At 40.9% G+C, this 23,820-nt stretch overlaps 2 protein-coding genes across 4 annotated transcripts in view; one reads left to right on the top strand and one right to left on the bottom strand.

The window, feature by feature from the left end:
- The window catches only part of WDR34 (WD repeat domain 34), a 45,798-nt gene extending 31,779 nt beyond the window's left edge, over positions 1–14,019 (bottom strand). Inside the window, exons 1-2 of one of the 3 annotated variants that reach the window (XM_030536005.1) lie at positions 13,888–14,019; positions 12,294–12,402 (exon numbers count right to left, since the gene is read on the bottom strand). The gene's annotated coding sequence lies outside the window, so the exon portion shown is untranslated. The remainder of the gene's footprint in view (positions 1–12,293; positions 12,403–13,887) is intronic. The other 2 variants (XM_030536004.1, XM_030536001.1) reach the window with 2 other exon arrangements.
- A 338-nt stretch (positions 14,020–14,357) lies between these two features.
- Positions 14,358–22,763, top strand: SET (SET nuclear proto-oncogene). Its single transcript, XM_030535561.1, has 8 exons — positions 14,358–14,693; positions 16,270–16,327; positions 17,379–17,521; positions 18,052–18,155; positions 18,338–18,451; positions 20,205–20,375; positions 20,474–20,620; positions 21,814–22,763. Exons 1-8 carry the CDS (start codon positions 14,621–14,623, stop codon positions 21,835–21,837), a joined length of 834 nt encoding a protein of 277 aa, XP_030391421.1. The 5' UTR covers positions 14,358–14,620; the 3' UTR covers positions 21,838–22,763.
- Positions 22,764–23,820: the final 1,057 nt, after the last annotated feature.

A 23,820-nucleotide genomic window follows, 5' to 3' on the forward strand; every position in this document is an offset into this window, starting at 1 on the left:
CATTTAGTGGCAAAACCACTTAGCGATTAATGAATCTGATTCAGCCTTAACTAAACAGCCATGTGGCTTTTAGCTCATGTAGTAGAGGCTCATGCATTTAGCTCCAGAGGTACCAGGTTTAATACTGTCCATCAACTCTACAGATGGCAGATGCAGAACAAAATAATGAGGACTCAAGGATTTCAAACTAACCACAGCCAATTTGCAACTAATGGACAGCCAGATAACCAAGTTATTATGTGTTCAGGCTATATAATTAGAAAACTAGTATGATTCAGAGACACGTAACAGACTGATCCATGAAGAATTTCAAAGATAGTGGGATAGGGTATATTTTGTAAATGGAAGCAACACAGAACTTAAAAGGGGCGATGTAATGGAATGCTAAACTGTATTATATTGTTCAAGTTATTCTAAGTTATTTAAAAGAACCTAAGCCATACCGGCAGATCATTGAAGGATCTTATGATGAACACATCTGGTGTGTATAAGCAACTCTGTAGCCAGTCCTCATCTGGTACAGAAGAACATGACAATAAATAGCATCAACTACCAATTAAGTCACAGATCAATCAAGTTTGGTAGGGTTTGTGGGTTTAATCCTTTTAAATATTTTGGGCATTAATGACCTCTTCCTTTTTGCAGGTATTGCTAAACTCACATCCAAGCACCTACATTGCAAAGGCGACCCTTAATAAAAGGGAGAAAAAAACAGGAGACAAAAATTATAGCCAAATGTAACAAGAATGAGAATGACCACTGGGGAAGTACGGTGTAGTGCTCACAACAATAGGGCACCAGAAATCAGGACCCCTAGATTCCACCCCAAGCTCTGTCACTAACTTACCATGTGACTGGAAAAGTTGCTTATCCACTCTGTGCCTCACTTCACCAGCTTATAGAATGGACATAATAGTACCTCCCAGATTTTGGGGTGGGGGGGGTGAATTAACATTTGTAAAATAATTTAAAATCCTCCGAGGGATAGTCCTATAGCAAAATATTATTTATTATTATAAAAACAGTCACCACTGCAGAAGTATCATTTTTAAAAGGGCATCTAGAAACATATAGCCAAATTCAGCTCAGTTCTACTCTTGTAGTAATTCTACTCAGGCTATGTCTACATTGCAAGCACTATGGCTGTATAGCTGCAACTATACCATTGCAGCGCAGTAGTAAATTTTTCCAGCACAATAATAAATCAAGCTAGGTTGATAGAAGAATTCTTCCACTGACCTAGTGGCATCCATATTGGACTGAGGGCATTTTAGCTAAGCCTTTTGACCTAAGTCTTGGTGTAGACCAGGCCTAAGGTTTACGCTGCATTTACACTGATGAGAATAAAAGAAGGAATTGGCCAGTAGTTTCTGCCTGCTCTTAAGCAAACATTTGTTGATATTTTGTTTATTTAAAATGTGCAATTTTAAATACTCAACATAGTATCCGAGCATAGATTCAGGCCTCAGCTACACTTTAAAGTTTTACTGGCATAGGTAGGAGGGTTAGGAGGGTGAAGCAAAAAAACCACCCCATACTCCAGACCAACATAGCTACCCTAGGAAAAGCCCTAGTGTATATGCAGTGTTACTGGCAAAAAATTCATTTTGCAAATAGACCTTATTTCATTTGGGAGACTAGTATAAACTATGTAACAAAAGAACTCTTTCTAGTATAAGCTGCATTTCCACTAGGAGAGTTTGCAGGTATAGCTTCACCAGAAAAGCCTTTGTAGCATAGACAATGCCTCAAAGTAGCTTCTGAAACTGTAAATAAGAATATCCTACCTTTATTAGCCTCTTATCATCACCTTAAAGGATCTCAGAGTGCTTTACAGACTACACACACAAGCAACTCTACACAACTACTTAGCATCTTAGAATAATAAAGGATGAATACCACACCGAGCAAAAACTACATGGGGGATTTAGGGAGGCAGAATATAATGAATATCCTAACTGGAATATGGCCAAGATACCAATTTAAACATTCCTACTGTTGCAAAAAATGCCAAGTGATTTCTAATGACCAGAAATGGTTTTGTATTCCATCTGAATAATGGGACATTCAGCACTGAAAAGAAACAGATACTGAATCACCAACACTACCACTTCATTCAAATTTCTTAGGATTCCCATTCAAGTACTGACTCCAAACTAACCCTGCTTATCTTGTGACAGCTGGAGTAATCTAGGCCTACATACACACTTAAATAGAAGCCGTATAGTTGGAAGATGCATTTGGAGAGTGACCTGAATGAAGTCTGGAGGTAAAATCCAGGAAGAGGGCTGTAGACTGGTTGTGCCACTCAAAATGAAAGCTAGGCCTGGAAACATTGTAATCCAAAAGGATGTGACACCTCTGCTCCCTGCTTTCCCTTTGTTCCTCATTTTCACTTTGTATTCAAACTTTCCCTATCTGTGCTACCAATGATGTAAACTGTACTGTACAGGCATTTTACCCCTTGCTGCAGTATACCCTACACAAGTCCTGCTTATACCACAGCTTATACCATTAATAGCACCAGTACATCTGGATTGAGGCTGAAAAACAAACTTCCTCGTGTTGTCAATGCCAACAAGAACTGATTCCAGTATTGGGAAGTGGCAAAAGATAATTTATAAAGGAATAAACACAGAGCATCTCTTTATACAGCTCATTTCCAAAGATCTGGGTGCTAAACATGTTAATGAGGACTCTGAGACTTCATAATTAATGATATTAGCATTTCTTTGTTATTCTCTAGGACACTAGCACCCAGTTGACATTTCAATGCCAGTCTGGTAGTTTTCTTTGTTATTATTATCCAGGACTAGAGTTATAACTTCATTCCCAGAAAGCAGTACTGCATGAAAATACAAGGTCCTTGAAGGAAACCATGCAGGGGGGCTGAATGCATGTCAGTGAAGTCTTCCTAGTCCAGAAAGTGTCTCCTCACATACAGACCTTCCTCTCTTCCCTTCCCCCACCCACTGTGCTGATCCTTGCCACTAGAATGCTTCCCCTAGGCTCCTTAGGAATAGCAATAGCTCAGAGTTTTCAAAATGTTGAATTCCACACATTCAAATGGAAGAGTATTGACCAAAAGTAGATTGCAATCTGGAAGTAGAAAATATTTGGACAAGCTTGACTTCCCAGTGCAGTTTAAAAAAAAAAAAAAAAAGGAACGAGGAGTACTTTCGGCACCTTAGAGACTAACAAATTTATTTGGGCATAAGCTTTTGTGGGCTAGAACCCACTTGGGTTTTAGCCCACGAAAGTTTATGCCCAAATTAGCCCACAAAAGCTTATGCCCAAATAAATTTGTTAGTCTCTCAGATGCTTCTTGTACTTTTTGCTGATACAAACTAACACAGCTACCACTCTGAAACCTGTTAAAAAGAATCCCAGAAGTGGCAAATCTGATAATGGATGTACAATACTATTGGGGAGGGGAAATGTCTTCCCCCTTTGTTTTGCCCACTTCAATGCAAAACAAAGAAAATATTTTCCAATCATGACAGTGCAAAACCAAGAAACACATGATATAAAGTTATTTCCCTTGTACAATCCTGTGAGGGTTTGTGATATTTTTATTTGCAAGAGAGAAAGGATGATCTTGTCATAAAGGTGAAAGTGACTACGCTAAAAATATCACTTTACGTGACAGACCTGATCCCATGTATATTCTGTCAAGTCCTATCAGCTTATGTTTACTTATGTTAACATTGCAGAGCTGTACCAGCTACAGGACAGCAAGCTGAAAGACTAAGTTCTTTGGGGTAGGGACTGAATGTGTTTGTACAGCACCTAGCACAATAAGATTTAGTCCATAACTGGGGCTTCTTGACACTACCACAGTACAAATAAATTAATAAATACTATAAATAAAACTATAACAGTGTTCACATACCAGTAATAGAACTGTTAATTAAGTTCCACTTGCAGAATATTTCTTGTCGGTGATATGTAAGGAAACATCATATTTAGTGGTAAAACCTGAAGATTAGGAGTCAGAATTCCTGAGTTCCAGTCCCAGCTCTGGTGTGGACACTTACCTGCTCTGTGACTTAGTTTACCTATCAATAAAATAGTTTAATACTTTCCTCACAAGAGTGTTTTAGAAACTCTACTTTTAAGTCTTAAAGTGCTTTGACATCCTAAGATCATAAGTACAAAGTACATAATCATAAGTATAAAGTTTTATTATGGCATAACATTGTATATGTTAAATCCTTGTCTTATACATTTAATACTTTCCCTTTTTACTCCTGGTTTGTCTTTTTTTCCCATTGCACCTATCCAAGGCTATGGCACACTGAAAACATTTAAAAGGTGTTAGACTGAAACTAAAGAGTTACAAATAAAGCACTCACTCCTCACTGAGTGATGTTCTGTGTGTTTATTTTAATCTGATATTTCCTGGGCAGAAACAAGAGGATACTCCTCCACAGAGTGCAAATATCAAGAGAATTTCTCTCTCTCTCTCTCTTTCCATAACAAGGGAAGTCTTTCATGATTCCCAAGAAAACAGCTGCCCCTCTGTGTGTGTGTGTGTTGGGGGGCGGGAGGAGGAATGGAATACACATAGTATGATATTCTTTTCTTCTTCATTGCTAGGCTCTAGGCCCAGGGGCCAAATTCTGAGATTTTACTCAATCCTTATTCAGAAATCAATGGGAGTTTTCCAGAATAAAAGCTGAACAACAGCTTCAGGATTTGGCCAGGACCAAAATCCTAGAAATTAAACACGCCCAATTCTTACTTGTAGAGAATTCATGAGTTTTCTCCTAATTTTCCTGTGGGGGAGCAAGTCATTTGAAAGACTCTGTATGGGAAAACCCACATAAGGGTTTACTATGATTCAATTCAGTATTTCTGTTCCCTCCCTTTCATAAGGACTAAATTAGCTAATATATTGTTAACAAAATTATGTGTGAGCAGCAGAGCAGTTGACAAAAGTGTCTAGAGCTTTTTTTTTTTTCCAGGATAATGTTTTACAAGTATCTAACACTAGTTTCCACCTGTTTTGATTCAACCTTCTGCTGAGTTTAGTCCTGAAACTAATCTATATAGCACCAGATCTTCTCCCTCAGTAATGAGAGTTTATACAGTTGGAATTTAAAAGCCCTCCCTGTCAGAGAGAGCAGAACTAGCTGTTAATCTCAAGGTCTGTCCACACATGGAAATTGTCCAACATAGTTATAGGAGAATAAGTTATTTCACTAGAGCCATGCTGGAATAACTCCAGTGTGAACAATAACTCCATTTTGGAAGGCCTTTCATACATTGGTCAGTTCCTCCAACAATTTCTCTCAAAAATCCACTTGTTATCAACACTTATTGTTGGAAGTAAAGCAGTTACTATAAAGCATTGAAATGAAATGCAGGAACAACCAATCACAATCTTCAGATGAATCCAGGTAAACGTCTTGTTTTCCAGTCCTTTACTAGGAGCCAGAATCATTGCCATTATAGTTAATGAAACACTTCTAATGTTGCTTTTAATGGGAGCTGAATCAGGCCTTTAATTCTCTGCAAAACTAACAATTATGCAACTCTGCTGAGGATGCAAGAACATCCAGCTATGTAAAGCCATCAAGTCAGTGAGGAAGTCAGAAATCTGCCCCTGCGAGTGAAATCAGTGCAGGTGCTAAAGAACCAAAAGAGCCACAGATACATTGGTCATACATCCTGCCACATTAAAGCTCTTACATTTCAGACCTGGATAAAGCTGTAAATTACATGCACAAGAGAAAGACAATATCCACATCTGGAAGTGGTGGAGCCACATGTGGACTGCATGACAGTATTTAAATATTTCTGCATTAGAAAACTGCAGCTGGATAGTACTGGCTTTAACAGTACTGGCTTCTGTGAACATGTCTGTGTACAAGTGCGTAGCAAACAATCAATCACAAACACTGTCTAACAGGGTACCATCTGAGACAAGAAACAGAGCAATCCAACTGCCTCAGATATAAAAAGGTGCAAGTCAGGGAGAAGGGAAGCTCCTTCAATCAAATGTCACCCATTCTCACTGTATAGGGTGGGGGGGGAGGAGGGATGTCACAATTTTCATAGAATGGGCCACAAATGTAGAGAAATTTTCTTCTAGACCATCAACCCCCCCATTCTCTATCACATAGACCACTTTCCCTCTTATTTGCAATCGTACGTCTTTGTAGCAACACACTTGCTTACATAGTAAAGTAACATAAGAAAAGCATTTAGAGTAAAAAAAATTCAAAGTACCTAAGTGACTTAAGAGCTGAAGTCTCATGTTCAGAAGTGTCTCAGGTATGTAGAAGCAAATCCCAATTACCTTCAGTGTCCCTTAAGTACTTCTGAAAACTATATCCTTCCTGTATTTTAGCTGCCTCTTTATGTGATTTAGCAGCTGGAAAGGAGAACCAATACCAAGAGCAGCTTTCCACAGACAATAAGCAAGTGCTCCACAGACCACTAGTGGTCTACAAACCACAGTGTTACAGCTGCTGTCATAGGCAATATTATAGATGGGGTTTAGTTAGTTATGTTTAAAGGGGACTCTATTGAACCACCAAAAAAGGATAATTATTTACACTGAATTATACTGCTGTATATGATGTTGACCACTCACCGTTGATAGCTGTGGCAGCGCTGTGACATGGGCAGTGCAGTCACGCTTTATCACCGGGGGAGAGCTCTCCCAGCGATAAAAAACCCCACCCCAAATGAGCAGTGATAGCTCTGTCTATACTGGCGCTTTTCAGCACTAAAACATTTGTCACTCGGGGGGTGTTTTTTCACACCCATGAATGACTAAAGTTTTAGCTCTGAAAGTGCCAGTGTAGACACAGCGTAAATCACTAAGCCACCACCCTGCTTCAGAGACTCTTGTCATCTCACAAGTATTTACATCCATCAGTTTGGATGCAACAACTGCAAAGACACATGCAAGATTCTTCAGTCCTTATCTAACCATTCAACACTAATGTGAGTGTCTGACTAGGAGAGTCTATGGCTACTGGAGATGAACAAACAGTTAGGAGAGAAGCATTTGCCTGTTTAACATATGTGCCTGCCAAGCTGTCTTTACAGGGTCATGGAGACTCTATAGTTCCTGTGGGCTGTGAAACAGATTACATGCAGCAAAAGAGCCGGAGCATCTCTGCCTGCTACTCAGAGTATACACTGATAGTCACAGACTTCCCTCTCGCAGCAGCTTTAAGTGCACCTTATATGCCCTTGCTAAGGTTTTGCAGCCTTCATCTCCTGGTGCACTCAACAATTCAAGAGCTTTATTATTTTGTAACAATTTTTTTCTCATGCTGCAAGTGAGATCTTTGCTCCTGATCTGGAGCCTGATCCTGCAAATGCTCTGTGAAGTATGTTCCCAGCATGGATGTCCACTGTTAAAACAGTTTCCAGAGCTCACTCTAGGGGTGGCTGCACTTCAGCAGGGGGTGATATGAACCTTTTGTATAGCTGTTCTATAAACTTTAAAAGCACTGTGGGATTCTTTGGGATGAAATTGGATAAAAACATGTAAAGAATTATACACCTCTACCTCATTATAACGTCACCCGATATAACACAAATTCGGATATAACGCGGTAAAGCAGCACTCTGCGGGGGCGGGGCTGCATGCTCCAGTGGATCAAATCAAGTTCGATATAACACAGTTTCACCTATAACGCTGTAAGATTTTTTTTGTTCCCAAGGACAGCATTATATCGAGGTAGAGGTGTATTTCCAAAAGAAAAAAATCAAATGCATAAATACAAATTGTAACTGGATAGGTGGCATTACTGCAGAAAAGCATCTGGGGGTCATACTGGATCACAAATTTAACATGAGCCAATAATGTGATACAGTTGCAAAAAAAGGCTAATATTTTGGGTATTAAAGAGAGTGTTGAATTTAAGACATGGCAGGCAATTGTTCCACTCTACATTGCTAAGGCCTCAGCTGGAGTATCGTGTCCAGTTTTATGTGCCATACTTTTAGAAAGATGTGGAAAAATTGGAGAGAGCACAGAGGAGAGCAATAAATATGATAAAAGGTTTAGAAAACCTGACATGAGGAAAGGTTACAAAAACTGGGCAAGTTTAGTTTTGGGAAAAGAAGACCGAGGGGGAAACCTGATAAGTGTGCAAAGCGCAAAAGGTTAAGAGCTTTTATAAAGAGGAAAGTGACCAATTTTTCTCCATGTCCACTGCAGTGGGACAAGAAGTAATGGGCTTAATCTGCAGCAAGAAAGATTTAGATAAGATAGTAGGCAAAACGTTCTAACTGTAAGGATGATTAAGTACTGGAATAAGCTACCTAGTGTGGTGGTGGAATTCCCATAGTCAGGTTTTTACGAACAGATTAGACAAACAGGTTAGTGGTAGTCTAAATATATTTGGTCCTGCCTCCATGCAAGAGGATAGACTAGATTACCTCTCAAGGAAGGTCCCTTCCTGCCCTACATTTCTATGTTTTATAGATGTACACTGTTATTAATTATATTAACATAATTTTAGTATATAGTAGAACCTCAGAGTTATGAACACCTCAGGAATGGAGGCTGTTCATAACTCTGAAATGCTTGTACTACTGAACAAGACGTTGTGGTTCTTTCAAAAGTTTACAACTGAACATTGACTTAATACAGTTTTGAAACTTTACTATGCAGAAGAAAAATGCTGCTTTCCTTTTTTTCCCCTTAGTTTACATTTAACAGTACTGTATTTGCTTTTTTTGTTGTTGTTTTTGTCTCTGCTGCTGCTTGTGTACTTCTGGTTCCCAATGAGGCATGCAGTTGACTGGTCAGTTCACAACTCTCAGGTTCTACTGTATACACATTTTGAGTGACCTAAATACTTCCATTAAGATGTACTGCTCTTACTTTTTCCACACACAACATTGTATTGTGTCCTATAGGTGGATTTGGCCAGCTTTATTCTTTCACTTGCCAAAACAATGCTCTAACAAAAACTGTCACTAAAACAGAGACCTAAACCCCATGGCAGAGTTCATGGTGGGTCATCGGACAGCGTTCAAGTAGGACTTGTGACTGCAGAACACTGGCTCAGCATTGCAGAAACTGAATATGGTGGACAGTTACAATTCTCTGTTAATCAACATAGCCAGCTATTGAAAGAAATACTGTACAATCAGAAGGATCTCTTCATTGAAGAGTAGATGAGGTTGGATGTCCATCTGAAAAGTTTTTTTTCCTTTTCTTGAAAGCACAAATGGTTTGGCTTGTAGTGAGTCAGATCCAGATTGGAATGACAGTCCCATTGGCCCGGCTAAATTTCAATTTGAGTAATTTCAGTCTGATTAGATTTGTCCCCCTGAAGTTTTAATTGGATACCATATTCTTTTACTTCCTGTCCTAAATTAAAGAATAATATTTCTATTAAACAGCTGTCATGACTCATGTTTCAGGGGTCGACAAATTGATTCCAGTGTATATGCCTGTAATGCCCTTTGGAATCCCTTCGAATGAAGATCATTATATACCGGGGTTCTCAAACTTCACTGCACTGAGACCCCCTTTTGACAACAAAAATTACTACACAACCCAAGAAGGGGGGGACCATAGCCTGAGCTCACTGAAGCCCCACTACCTCGGGTGGCTTGCGGGGGAGCTGGGAGAGAGGCCAAAGCAGCCTGTAACCCGAGCAGTGGGGCTCAGGCTTTGGACCCGGACCCCAGCACCCAGCAAGCCTAACGCCAGTCCTTGCAACCCCACTAAAATGGGGTCCTGACCCACTTTGGGGTCCCAACCCACAGTTTGAGAATTGCTGTTATATATCATTATCGCATACTATTTAAGATATTATTGTTACAGGTCTGCACAAATTCTGCATCTACCAATAGCCAGCAGCAACCTCCAAAGAGGCCAATACCATACAGAAAGGCAGATGGGAATAAACTCTCCTAACCCTTCTGATAAAGTGTTACTGACACAATGCGCCTAGCCCCCTGCCATCCTGAAGGCTGCTCTGGAACCTAGCTCCCCTGGTGACAACGCTAGAGTAAACGTAGTATGTTTGATGGATATGATGCACAGTACGTATTTCTTCAAGGTCCAATCTGAAGTTCAGACAAGAGCAGGAATATTGACTCTGCCCATCTGCCATAGCCCCCAATCACCTCTCTTAGGGAAGATACTTATTTGGGAAGCATGATTTAGTAAAGTTACATTATGTTATGTATCATATTCAAGACTTACATAATCAAAAGAGAAAAGTGAAAAATGAGGCCATGTAATATTCAATGTGATCTTGATGCAATCAGAGCTCAGAAAAGCATGGTCTGGTCACTGTCACAAAATGAGCACTTTATCTTCTCCAATAATATCAATAGACAAGAGATGTGTGTCAAGAGATGTACTATGCACCTTTTAATACTTCCATTGTTATTCAAGCACTGAAACTGCTTTAGAGGACAATTTTGAATAATGCTGGAAATCTCTGGAAGGAGACAACTCTGAATATTTAATTTTTAAACTCTCAAGAACTTGTGTTGTTATGGCATCAGTGACTCTAGAATGTGCTTGATATGAAAAAATAGACATAAATGTTAGGCGCAACCTCTGAAGAATCTCACAAAACAGTAGATATGTGACATCAAATGTTCAAACCAATCAGATTTGGGGAAAAAGCCAATTAAATGTTGGGATCCTTACACAGAGGAACAATAACATCAGATTACAGGGAGGCTATGTTGCTACTAGCTCTCGCACACTTACACCTGAACTCTAATATCTGGGGGGGGGGGGTGCACATGCATGAAGCAAGGACAGAAGGTGAACCAGTGCTGCCTGAAATGGGGAGTATGCTCTGCTCTCATCCTTCCATGGACTTAGGAGCTACTCTATCACTTTTGCTTAGTTTTACACCCTGTCACAACTGACAGTGAAGAGGAGCAAAAAGTCCCTGACTTGTAATGGGTGGGAAGGTACACAGGAGTGATATACTATTAACCACTGGTGCGGTTTACACAGGACCAAATCCTGGTCCCTTGTAAAGCAATGAGAGTTTTGTAAACATAGTGATTGGAATGGTTAGGTGATTGGAAGGAGGCGAAAGGACTGTTGGAAGCAAGCGGTTCCATGGCACTGGAAAGCAACAGTTGGAACTGGTCTGCTGACATGAGAAGGATAAAAATGAAGGGAAGAGAGAGGACAACAGCAGTCAGGGAGGAAGCACTACTAGGAAGCTTGGAAGAGTGCATCAGAAGAGCTGAGTGAAAGGAAGGGAGCAAGAGGGGAAACCAACATAATCAAAGAAAAAACATGAAGTAGCAGCGGAAGAACAACAGACTGGGCCATCCCTCCAAAAAGAGAAGCGAGTTCCTAGCTCTTTCTTACTGCACGGAGGGTATACAGATCTGAATTTGCTTCCTGACTTTTTTGGGGGGAAAATATACAAACATTTCAACTATTTCTCTCTCTCTCGCTAATGAATATATTGTGGTCCCATATGCTAATTAGCTAGTTCTGGTAAAAGATAAACAATTTCATAGGATGTTCTTATCAATACCCAGGAACTACAATGTGTTGTTGGGATTCAAGACTGCACATCTCAGCTTACTAGACCTTAGATGTATCAATGGGCTATACTAATCATGTGCCTCAGTGATACTGAATGATCAGGCTTGACAGAATTCAATTTTTTTATATAATTTCAATGGCTATTGATGTTTATTTTAAAGTTTTTTTTATTTTTAACTATTTAAATTTTCACAGTTGTGGGAAAGCATGGGAGGTTCAGGCAACTGGATGGTCAGACAAAAATTATTCAGTGACAGAAGATACTTAAATTCAAAAGGTTAAAACTTTATAACCATTAAAATACAAATTATCAATGTCACATGTCAAAACATACAAAGTATGTATCCTTAAATCAAACTGTAATATGTTCTCAAGTAGCATTTTTCTAACTTTGCCTGTCTGTATATTTCAATTATTATGGATGGAAATACTTTTTGTCAGTTTGTGTGTGTACTGTGAAATAGATGTTTACTGATGTCTATCAAAAATCTAATCCTTTCAAGCCCATAAATAATTCATAGACTCAAATGAAGGGTGAGGAGTAAACAGAGGCTTCTCCCACTATGATGTTCCCCTTTGGAAGAAGCTTTCCTACAGATGTCCACGTTTTTAGGTACTTGGAGCCCTTCATATGCAAATCTGAAGAAATGCAGTCAATGGTAAATATATGGTTTATGCCAGAGACAATCCAAGCAGATATACATGTTTGCAGTATAGAGTGGCTACAATGATTAAACTTGAAGCCAGCTATTAAAGGAGGAAAAAAACAAGCCACACTTACCCTCTCTGAAGATGAAGACAGCAACAATAATGGATCTTAGGAGATTCACATAGGGAATGAGGCAGTTTCTCCTCAATGATATGCTTCAACATGCCCTGGAGAGACATCCCTAGGAAGGAGAAAATAATTTAGTCTCCATGACTCTTTCAGTCCCTTGCTTCTCATTTCTGATGGCCAGTAAGCGTCCTCACCCACGGTACTAACAATTGCTATGGTACAGATGTAATGAGACCAAATACAGTGATGTTTCTTTTTTCTTGGCGGCTATTCATATAGCAAACAGGGCTGGAACATTAGAAATAGAAAAGTTCCAGAACACTCCGGGACAGTTGGGAATGGTGACAGTTAGAGCTGGGATTTGGAAGTGAAAGACAGCAACTGGGGAGTGACACTGGGGATCTGGCTGTTGGAATTTGAGAGGCGAGAATGGCAGTTGTTAGTAGGAATCACAGAGAGAAGAAAGCTGAAGAAAATGCAGTGATAACAGTAGGAACCATCTGAGCAGGAGAGAGGGATCAGGCAGGGAGGTGTTACTGAGATGTTGGGTAAAATGTGTGAGAAGAGCCTTATGAAAAGGAGGTGAAGAAAGAAAAGGAAGAGAGCAAGAAAACCAAGAGAACCAGGGACAATACAAGAGGCCAAAGGGTGACAGAGAAACAGCAGACTGAAAAATGCAGTGGAAAAGATGAACTTCTGGTTCACTTACTCTGCGCTGAGCATCTGAGAGTACTGAATCGCCTTCTGACCTGATCTATGTTTAAATTACTCAAAGAATAAGTGCTATACATTTGGGGATGAAACACAACAAAGTGATTGAATCCATGTTTTAAGTGCAAAATGGAATTCAACAGTAACTACAGAGCCATGACAGGCAACTCCAGAACATAAAAACTATTTGTTTACAATCAATATCTAGTCTCCTAGGCCCTGGGCTATCTCAATCAAGTTAGCTGAATGCAATTGAAAAGCTCTCTTAAATGCTTGTTGAGACGCAGGCTAACGGAAGCATTTGAAGCTGTGGCCTAGGCCTTTTCAAATAGCAACAAGATGGCAGTAACCTGTGCTCACTATTCACCTGCAACTGGAGTGGATAGGAATTGCTAATCAAGATATCAAAGACCAATTATTGATTCTAGGAGCCAACCAGTGCCTCTCAACGTAATCTTTCAGAAAACGTTACATGTTGGGTTTAGAAGTATAAAGAACATGAAGCAGTACAATTATGATGAGTGATTGACAGTCAGGTGAACCCTGAACCCCATTTTTGAGTGACATTGCTGCATAGCTACCGGTAGCTCCCTCAAGAGTACATCGTTTTTCTGTTGTGACAGATTGCACAGGGCAGAGTTCAGATAGCTCGTGATCTACTATCTCCTTGGGGCACTGGGCCAGAGCAGGAGGTGGTGGGTGTATATTGCACACAGATGATGTTGTGACTAAAATGGCTGCATGGCTAGGACAGCAGCATGCACAGGCCACCATGCCAGCCCCTTCCTGGGCAGGACACCTGCGGGGCCATCACCCAGGCACTAATGGAGCTGCAAGGCCACTGGCTGGAGCGTGTTTTGGGGCAGGAGAGCTGCAAGGTCATCACCTGGGGGCGCGGCAGCCCATCCGTGTGCACGGCCGTCGAAGGCCGGACGAAACCAGCCACGTGTGTGTGAGCGAGCGCGGCCGCTGCAGCCCGCGCGCCGCCGTCCTACTTTCCCTCTCCCGCGCCCGCCTCTCGCGCCGTGCTCTGTGCCTTAGCACCGAGCTCCGTCCCCTCCCTCCCTGTGCGCGAGCCGCGGCCAATGGGGGCATAGCGTGGGGAGGCGGCGGAGGCGGGGCCCGCATGGAGTCTGGGGCGGCTGCGCACAGAGTTGCCCGCCCCTGTATGTTCAGGACGGGAGGGGGTGTCTACGCCTGCGCACAACTGCGCTGGTCTCCCATGCCCAAGAGTGGTGTTTTCTGCGCCTGCGCCATGCGCCTCCCGCTCCCCAGTGGTCGGGAGGGGGGATTGCTGCGCGTGCGTAGTGTAGCCTTCGCACCCCTGTGCCCCGGAGGGGGGGGGGGTTGCTGCGCCTGCGCACAACGCTGCCCGCCCCTCGCCAGCAGTAGCAGCAGTAGGAGGAGGCGGTGTTGGTCCCGGCTGGGGCGATAGCGTGAGGGTGCCCGAGCGCCGCTGCTGCCCCCTTTTATCCGGGAGCCCCAGGTCTGGGCCGAGGAGGAGGAGGCGTCCCGGCCGCGGAGGGAGTCCGAGCGGCGGCAGCAGCAGGAGTCTGTGCCCGGCCCCCCCGCGCCCAGTCCCGTTACAGCCCCTTCCTCCGCGCTCCGCAGCCACCAACATGTCGGCGCCGGCGGCCAAAGTCAGTAAGAAGGAGCTGAACTCCAACCACGATGGGGCCGACGAGACCTCAGGTGAGGCCGGGACGGGGGAGGGAGGGGAATGGCGGCGGCGGCGGCCTCCTCCTCCTCCCCGCACGGCGCTGCACCGACCGCCATTTTCCCCAGCCACACGGGCCGCGGCCGGGCCGGAGGCGGGAAGAGCGCGGGGTCGGCCGGGCGGATGTGCAGGCCTCAGCCGCGGCAAGAGGAGGCCATGTTAGCGCCCTTTTGTCTGTACTGCCCGGCCTCCTCCTCCACGGGCGCGGGCGGGGGGCGCTGCGGCCTGCGCGGAGCAGCGGGACCCCCCCCCTCCTGGAGCAGCATCCGCGGAGCCTCATTGTGCTCCGCCGCCGCCATGATGCTTCGCCGCCTTCTGGTCTCGGAGCCGCTACTGCTGCGTGGTGCTGCCCGGCCGCGCAACGCGGGGATGGAGCGGCGCTTTCTCCGTGGCTGGTGGGGCCCGCCCGGCTGGGGAGCCACGCGCTACTCGTGCAGCTGCGGGATGCGGCTGCCCGCCCGCCCGTCCCCACGTGCGATCCTAACAGCCCGTGTGTATTGAGAGGTCGGTACTCGGTTCCCCGCACCCTGGGGTTTGCATCAGTCGCCGCCGTAGGGGGGACTTGCCTCCCCGGTGAAGCCTGTCGGTTTCCGTCACCCATGGATCTTAGCCTGTTTGGCTGGGGGTGTGGAGATGCTCATGGCAACGAGCCTCCAGACCAGCAGCTCTTCGCTGTGCCCGGTTCCTTTCACACACGTGCTTCCCGCACCTGAGTTTCATATATAATGGGGGCGGGGGAGAGAAGACAACACCAATCGACCCATCTCCGGCCGCACGGTGGGGGTAGGGCTTGGCTCTGAGACCCCCACAGGAAACCGCTACCCCATAAGACGAAATCCTGTGTGTTCGCAAACTAATCGGGGGAGGGGTGCCTGTTCAGCACATTTACAGCCGCTTCCCGCTACCTTTCGTTAATTTTAAAACACTTTAGGCAAACACACATTCCTTTATCACGAGCTCCAGCAGCCTCTGCCGAGTTAAAGTTCTGATTAGAAAATATTCACTTCACAGTGGTTTTGAAATATTTACCCAAATCTCTTCTGAAACATGCCTTTTAATTATGGAAAACAGCATTCCCAATTGTACTGTTTTAATTAGCATTTTGTATCTTATGTTTTTCTTTAGTATTAACTTCACTTAACTGATTCAATTTCTGTAAATGTGTTCAGTTTAGAAAGAATGATTTGGTGTATAATTTTAATAAATTATTAAACTATTATAATAAAATTACCAAGTGTTATATATGACTATATAGTGTGAATTAGCATGGTACCTAACTGGTTTGAGCCCTTTAAAAAAAAAAAAAAAAAAAAGGCAAAGCTTTACACCAATCTTCAGAGACTTCACTTAGCAAGTTCAGTTAGTGAAAAAACGGTAGTTTTACAAGGTCTAATGAACCTTGTCATCAAGTAGAAATAATAATTTAAATGCCATCCAGAATAGTGGTAAAGGTTGTAAAAGTACACTTCTGATTTTCTCAACTGGTGTCATATATTATTGAGATCTCTTTTCAAAAACTTGTGGAGTTTGATGGATTTATTTTTCTTTCAGAAAAAGAGCAACAGGAAGCAATTGAACATATTGATGAAGTACAGAATGAAATAGACAGGTAAATTATTAAAAGAAGCTTTTCAATAATTTTAATTTTTAGCAGAACTGGAAAAAAAAACTCGTAATAAAAATGCTATAGTAACTGAAGTAGTGTATGTAGCTGTTCTCACACTTTCCAAAATCTCAAAATCATATTAGTGGTTTGACGTGATTAGAAATAAAGGGCATTTGGTGTATATATGATCAAAAATTTTAAGGCATAATCTTGTGTCCTGTTTAGCTGTGTACAACTAAGCTAGCTGGGCCTTAAGATATAACTTGACTTTTAATACTTGAAATAGATTGTGATGACTTTAAAATAGCTTTGACAGTATAGATCTGGCCCTCATTGCATCTATTGAAATTTACACTGTAGTGATAAGCTATATATTGTCTCAGGTCACTGTCGGCTTAGGCCCTGATGCTTGCAGCCTATTCCAGGTAAACAGACACGCTTCCCACTACCCTCCTAAACTTACTAATGAACCTCCAAGTGGACACACGAGCCTGCCTGGGAGGAGCATTTGCAAGATTAGGGCCTTGCTGAGTAACAAACCATTTTTTTTTTTTTTTTTTTAATTTTATTTTTATTTTTATTTTTATTTTTTTTTTAAACGAGTTCTGTCATCATCTTAAAAGATTCTTTGTGGCGCACAAGCTTATTTTGTTTTTTATCTTTTCTCTGGCAAATAACAGGAGGGGCAGTGAGCTTGAATCTGATCCAGTATCATGTGTCAAAGTTCACCAGTCTTTCTAAACTAGATATTTAGAAAATTTAATGGTGTTCTGCTTTAAATTTAGAGCCCAACCCTGGAAATGCCACTGCGCATAGTGTTTGCTAGTGGTGTCGTTTCAGTCAAGTCAGTGGCATTACTCCTGATAGTACACACTAAATAGTGTTTGCATGATTGGACCCCTTGTTTTTGTTTGACATATTTCAGACAGGGTTGATTAGTTTAATTAAATAATCCATTCTAGTTTTGGACTATCTACTGATTTTGCACCTTGTTTAAACTTCAGATCCCCATGCTATAATACAGTTGTTAATGTGAATCTTTCCTTTCTTTTAGACTGAATGAACAAGCGAGTGAGGAAATTTTGAAAGTAGAACAGAAATACAACAAACTCCGCCAACCATTCTTCCAGAAGAGGTCAGAACTGATCGCCAAAATCCCAAATTTCTGGGTAACAACATTTGTCAACCACCCACAAGGTATGTTCCTGCTGCCTTTTTTTGGGAGGGTGGGGGGAGCATCATGGAAGTTTGTTACATTATGTATGCCTTTTAATCCTTTGGTTCAGAAAATTGCTCTTAGATTTTTGTTTCCCCCGATTAACAACACTAACTTCTGTTTGACTGTGTGCCTAGAGCTTCATTTTGAGGCGATAATGCTATCAATGGAAACAGTTTATCCATTTCTACTTCTATTGTTTCAAAGATTTTCTTTCCCTTATGTTTTGACTCAAAGAACAAGCTTGATCACCATTATTAGGACTCCATGTTTATACTTTTTATCATCCTCTTAAGTGAAAGAGAATACACCTTCAACAACCCTATTGCAGAGGGTACTTGATCGTGACCTCTGAGCGCCACTAGCTCTTTTGAGCTTCCTCTAGAGATGGTCTGGGACAATATACCAGATGTCCTAATAAATCAACTTTCCGTGACAGTCTTATAATGTTTGCTGCAAAATAACCTACATAAAGAGCTTTTGTAATGCAAGATTCCTACTTCTGCCATAGTATCTGCACTCTTGGGGGAAGAAGATGAGGAGGCACTGCATTATTTGACCAGAGTTGAGGTGACAGAGTTTGAAGACATCAAATCAGGTTACAGAATAGATTTTGTAAGTATCATGGACAGTCTTCATTTAATGTTGTGCCATTTTTATTTGCATGTAACCTACATCAGAGAACAGTGGCATAAGTTAGTATTTCAAAACTTGTAGTACTTAACATTTTTTAGTTAACATATCTGGTATGCTATAGACAAGTATGCAATCCTAACTTTATTCTTTCCGCTCTACAGTATTTTGATGAGAATCCATACTTTGAAAATAAAGTTCTCTCCAAAGAGTTTCATCTGAATGAGAGTGGAGATCCATCTTCAAAATCAACTGAGATCAAATGGAAATCTGGGAAGGCATGTATCTTTACTGGGGGCAGGGAGGAATTAAATAATTGCTCCACTTCAGACAGTGGCAATGAGTGCTAGGTGTTTCTGTGCTTTGATGCCAAACACTCACACACTCCATTCCTGCTGGATGAAGTCCTAGGATACAAGGATATGGTGAGGCTGCTTCTAAGATGAGGCTTGTAGCTAATTCTCTCACTTTGTTGCACACCAGTAGAAGTGCTAGTGAAGACGAGTTGTCAGTATTTCTACAAGCATGTCAGTTCAACTTTCTCAGAGTAGGCCTAAAAAGCACCCAGCCTTTTTAGGTAGTTCTCCCACAGTTGATCTAATATCAGTGCTACAGTTCTCGTTGTAAACAAGACCTAATTTAAACTTCAGATTACAAATACCTTTCCAGTTTCAATATTATGGTAAAAGTTTGGGTGGCCCCTTGGTCTTTGTAAAGAAACTAGCAAATCTTTTTATCTGAGTTGTTTTTCTACCGTTTGCCAGTTACCATTTATATAGTTAATGGTTTCTTTGTTGTTCATAAGTTACATGTACATCTTGTGGAACTTCTGAATTACGAGCTAATTTCGTGCACCTCACAAAAGTAAACTACAGTGCTGCACGAGTCAGTTTGAATATCATAGTTGGATCTGTTGGAAAACTGCATCACATGTCAGTCAAAATTTTAGTATTTTCCTATGGTGTTCTGGGGGCTTCCAGCAGTAACTTGAATCTTGCAGTACCTTATGGTCATTCAGCTAATTATTAAAACAAGCTGAGTTACTGCTATCCGTAAAATTGCATAAGCAAGTATATTCGAGTGCAAAGTGCCTCAACAAAGCAGCAGCTAGAAGTCTGTACACATTAAACGACAAAATAAAAGGTCGACAATTACCTCTGGATAGTAGTATGTTGCTAGTGAATGTGGTGTTGTAGCTTAAAAAGTGAGTTGTGTCCCCCCCACACCCCTCTTGCGGTTGCTACAAAGGAGAAACAGGAAATATAAAAGGGGAAAACTTCAAGGATAAAAGACTTAAATCCTTAATCTATTATATGAAGAAAACAAAAGATGAGTCCATCCTAGGGGGAGAGAAAAGGAAGAGGGGAGTGTTAAGACAATGTCTAATAAAAAGGCCTACAGCAGTGATGGGCAAACTACATGCAACCCATCAGGGTAAACCGCTGGCAGGCTGCAAGACAGTTTGTTTACATTAACCATCCGCAGGCATGGCCGCCTGCACCTCCCAGTGGCTGCAGTTCATTGTTCCCAGTCAATAGGAGCTGCGGAAAGCGGCGCGGGCTATTTGAGAGCATCTTAAATTGCTTGTGCTTAATGTTAGCATTTAAATAGTTCTAACAAGTCTTGAAATTAGCACTTCAGTAAATGGTTTGAGTCGTACCTTTGCCACCGTGTGGCTGTGAACATTAACAAAGGTCAACAGGTAGTCTTTTTGAATTGTCAGTATTTCAGTGGAGCAAGCTAGAAATAAAGAGTGAAAACTTACATTCTGAGTAGCGAAAACACTTAAACGTGAGGGCTTTTTTACTACCCCGGCACTATTAATGAGAAATGGTAGCTGAAACTCCTAGCTATGTGGTGTCAACTGGTACATGCCCTTGGGGCTCTGTATAATTTGTCTCTTACACACCTCTCCTTGAAAAAGAACAAGTAGTATGTGGTTGCATAGATAAGCAGGTCTCCAAATGCATCTTGTGAAACATGGTTAGGAAATTCTTTCAGGAAAATTCTTAACTTTCTCTTCTTTTGCAGGACCTGACAAAGCGCTCAAGCCAGACACAGAACAAGGCCAGTAGGAAGAGGCAGCATGAAGAACCAGAAAGCTTCTTTACCTGGTTCACTGACCACTCTGATGCAGGTGCTGATGAACTAGGAGAAGTCATCAAAGATGACATCTGGCCAAATCCATTACAATACTACTTGGTACGTGTAGAGTTGAACTGTTTGTAACAGTATTCTTGTGATTATATCAGAATTAATTTGATCAGTGCAGTAACATTGTATATGTGTTTCTAATTAAGGTTCCTGATATGGATGATGAAGAAGGTGAAGGAGAGGAAGATGATGATGATGATGAAGAGGAAGAAGGGTTGGAGGATATTGATGAAGAAGGAGATGAAGATGAGGGGGAAGAAGATGAAGATGATGATGAGGGAGAAGAAGGAGAGGTGAGAACACATTTTTTCCAGATCAAGGAGTTGAATATATCCAATTATGAAATCCTGTTTTAGGAACAGCATTGAATTTATCTTGATAAATGTTAAGGAGTTATTGACACTCTGTACAGTCTACTGTTATGTTTTTCAGAAGGGAGTTTGTAGGTGGTAACAGTTCTTGCAGCTTGAGCAATGATTTTAGTGTTCTTAGGTGGTGTGCGGGGGACAAGTATTGCCTTTAAGTTGGAGATGGATATCTTTAGGGAACTCATTGGCAAAAATGAGGAAAATTGATCTGTTTGTGTTATATGCCTGTTCCTCCAAAAGCTGGTTTTTCTTTCAGCAAACTGATTTTTATTAGTAAGTTACAGGGTATTTGAGTGCTGGTTTTAACCTTATTCCATAAATAGTTTTTTTTTGTTTTTTGTTTTTTTAAATGCATCCTGTTTTACTGGGTTTCACCTATTATATACACTTTACTCTGGACTATTGCTGATTTTTCTGTGAACGTGTCCTCATTTTGGAGGTGCTAGGGATGACCTCACCTCTGCTGCTACTTACAATCTCCAGTGATTTAAAGTTTGGAATTAATTCTCACTCATTAACTGGGGATGTTGCACGTTTCATTTGTTATAATTAATAAGCCACATTTTGCTTTTGTTATTGAGTTACATGAAACTGCCTTTTCGACAAACAATGGGGAAGGCTTTGGACGTTATGCATGTAGACACATTTTAGATGTGATAACTAAGATCTGCTGAGCAATATTCTTGTTAGTATCTAAATAATATTTTATTTAATCTGTTCATTGAACTTTTGAATCTTCTAAATTATTTACTTAGACTTTTACTGCTGTTTAAGACTGCCTATTCAAAGCTCTGGGCACCATTAGCATTCTCTTCCATATTCACTAACAAATAGTTTTTGTCAATTTTCATCCAAATCGTATGTCCCAGCAATAGCATGGAGATCAAACTTTATCCAGGCTAACCTATTTCCATATGGAGGGGAGAGAAAACATAAGCTTTTCAAGCCATCCTGCAAGAATAACTGCACCAGACTTTTTAGAGTGGTCAAACATTCTGGTTAATTGCTGTTTGAAAGTCAAGGCTGTCTGGAGTTTGAATGTACTGACTCCTGCACCTTCCCTGCTCCCACCCTCCAAAAAAGTGACTAGATTTTAACTGTTTCTTTTCTTTCAACAGGAAGATGAAGGAGAAGATGACTAATTAAACACTGATGGATTCCAACACCCACCCCTTCTTTTCTTACCTTTTTAATTTTTCTCCAGTCCCTGGGAGCAAGTTGCTGTCTTTTTTTTTTTTTTTTTTCCTCCTCCCCTTGTGCTCAGTCGCCTTGTTCTCTTGAGGTCTCTTTTTCTCTCCTCTACACCATGGTTCACCATTTATTTTGGGGAAAATACCCTGAGCAGAATACAGTGGAAAATAAAATCTCTACCAGTTTCTGTTCCAAGTTCATTTTTATCCCTTTCTGTCTAAAAACAAAAACTGTTTATGGAATCAACACACCATATTCTGTGGGAAAAAAGAAAACCTTCTGCTCCCTTCACTCTGCTGGAAGCTGAAGAGTGCTAGGCCCCTGTGTAGTAGTGCATAGATTCTAGCTTTTTTCCTCCTTTCTCTGTATATTGGGCTCAGAGATTACAGTGTCTCTATGTGAATATGGACAGTTAGCATTTACCAACATGTCTGTCTACTTTCTCTTGTTTAAAAAAAATTAAAAAACTAAAAAAAATGGGGTATAGAAGGTCAGCAAGGGTGGGTTTCAGATGTTTGGGTGGGTTAAGTGGGCATTTTGACAACATGGCTTCTTCTCCTTTGGCATGTTTATTGTGATGTTTAACAAACATCCTTGCAGTTTAAGATGACACTTTTAAAATAAAAAATCTTCTCCTAATGATGACTTTGAGCCCTGCCACTTGATGGAGAATCAGCAGAACCTGTAGGATCTTATTTGGAATTGACATTCTCTATTGTAATTTTGTTCTTGTTTATTTTTAAATTCTTTTTTTTTTTTTTTTTTTTTGGTTCACTGGAAAGGAAAGAAAGATGCTCAGTTTTAAACGTTAAAGTGTACAAGTTGCTTTGTTACAATAAAACTAAATGTGTACACAAAGGGACTAATGGTCTTCACTGAACAACATGTTTCTGATTTTTCTTGCTCATTTTCCCATATATTATCAATGGTTTTTTTGTCTGTAATTTCTAATTTAACACCTGTTGGTATGTGGTCAGAATATCTGTTTTGCAAGATAACCTCATGGCTGTATGGAATTAACCTGAATTTAAATTTATAGATAGTTTTCATATCTGGAAAAAGTGTTTAATTTAGGTGTAATTTACCATAAATTATCTTATACTATCAATAAGTTGCTGTCAGACTGCCTATCAATCATCACTATAAATTGGCAGTCATTACTGTAATCTGCACATTGTTTCTCTTTACTTAGTTTGATATCTCCATAGGAATGGGTTGTGGGTACATTCCTTGTACATTAAATTAATGGCGTCTTTAAATGTTCCCTCTTGCACCAAAAAAAACACCTGATGCTCAAATAATAAATAAATGTGCAGATTTAAACACACTCATTAGTGATGTAAATGAGATACCACATATCTCTGATCTCTAATAAATCAGATCATTGAAAAGACCATACAAACTCAAATTAAATGATCAAAGGTTAATGTATATAATACATTTGGTAAACAGCTTTCTCAATTGAGATGTTAAATTAGTTTCAATTACACATTCAGGCTGATTGTGCTCTTCAAACGCAGAAAAATCTTACTCTGCTAAATTACATCTCACAAGGAAGTGGTTACTTTGTGGAATTTCAGTGCCATACAACCTCCAATCTATGCTGTTCATATTTTCAAATACGTGAGCTAACAAAACGTAACCTGTTTTGATTTAAAAGTATCGACTGCCTAAAATCTACATTTAGAACTAACCAGAATAGCAAGTGGCAAAGTGTGATGAAACCTCTTTTCTAGCAATAATTAGCATTTATACCATTACTTTAAAAAGTAGAATGCCATATAAACTAACCTAATTTAAATGGATTTTTTAAAACCTGTATAGAACAATTTTAGTACTAAATCATTGTATAACTTGTCTTTTCCTAATAATGGGTTCTCAGGATGGGGTTCCTCACTCTTATGGGAAAAAGATTGTTTTAGCCTGTCATAGCA

This window comes from Gopherus evgoodei, chromosome 16 (genome assembly GCF_007399415.2).
Source record: "Gopherus evgoodei ecotype Sinaloan lineage chromosome 16, rGopEvg1_v1.p, whole genome shotgun sequence".
Lineage (NCBI taxonomy): Eukaryota > Metazoa > Chordata > Testudines > Testudinidae > Gopherus > Gopherus evgoodei.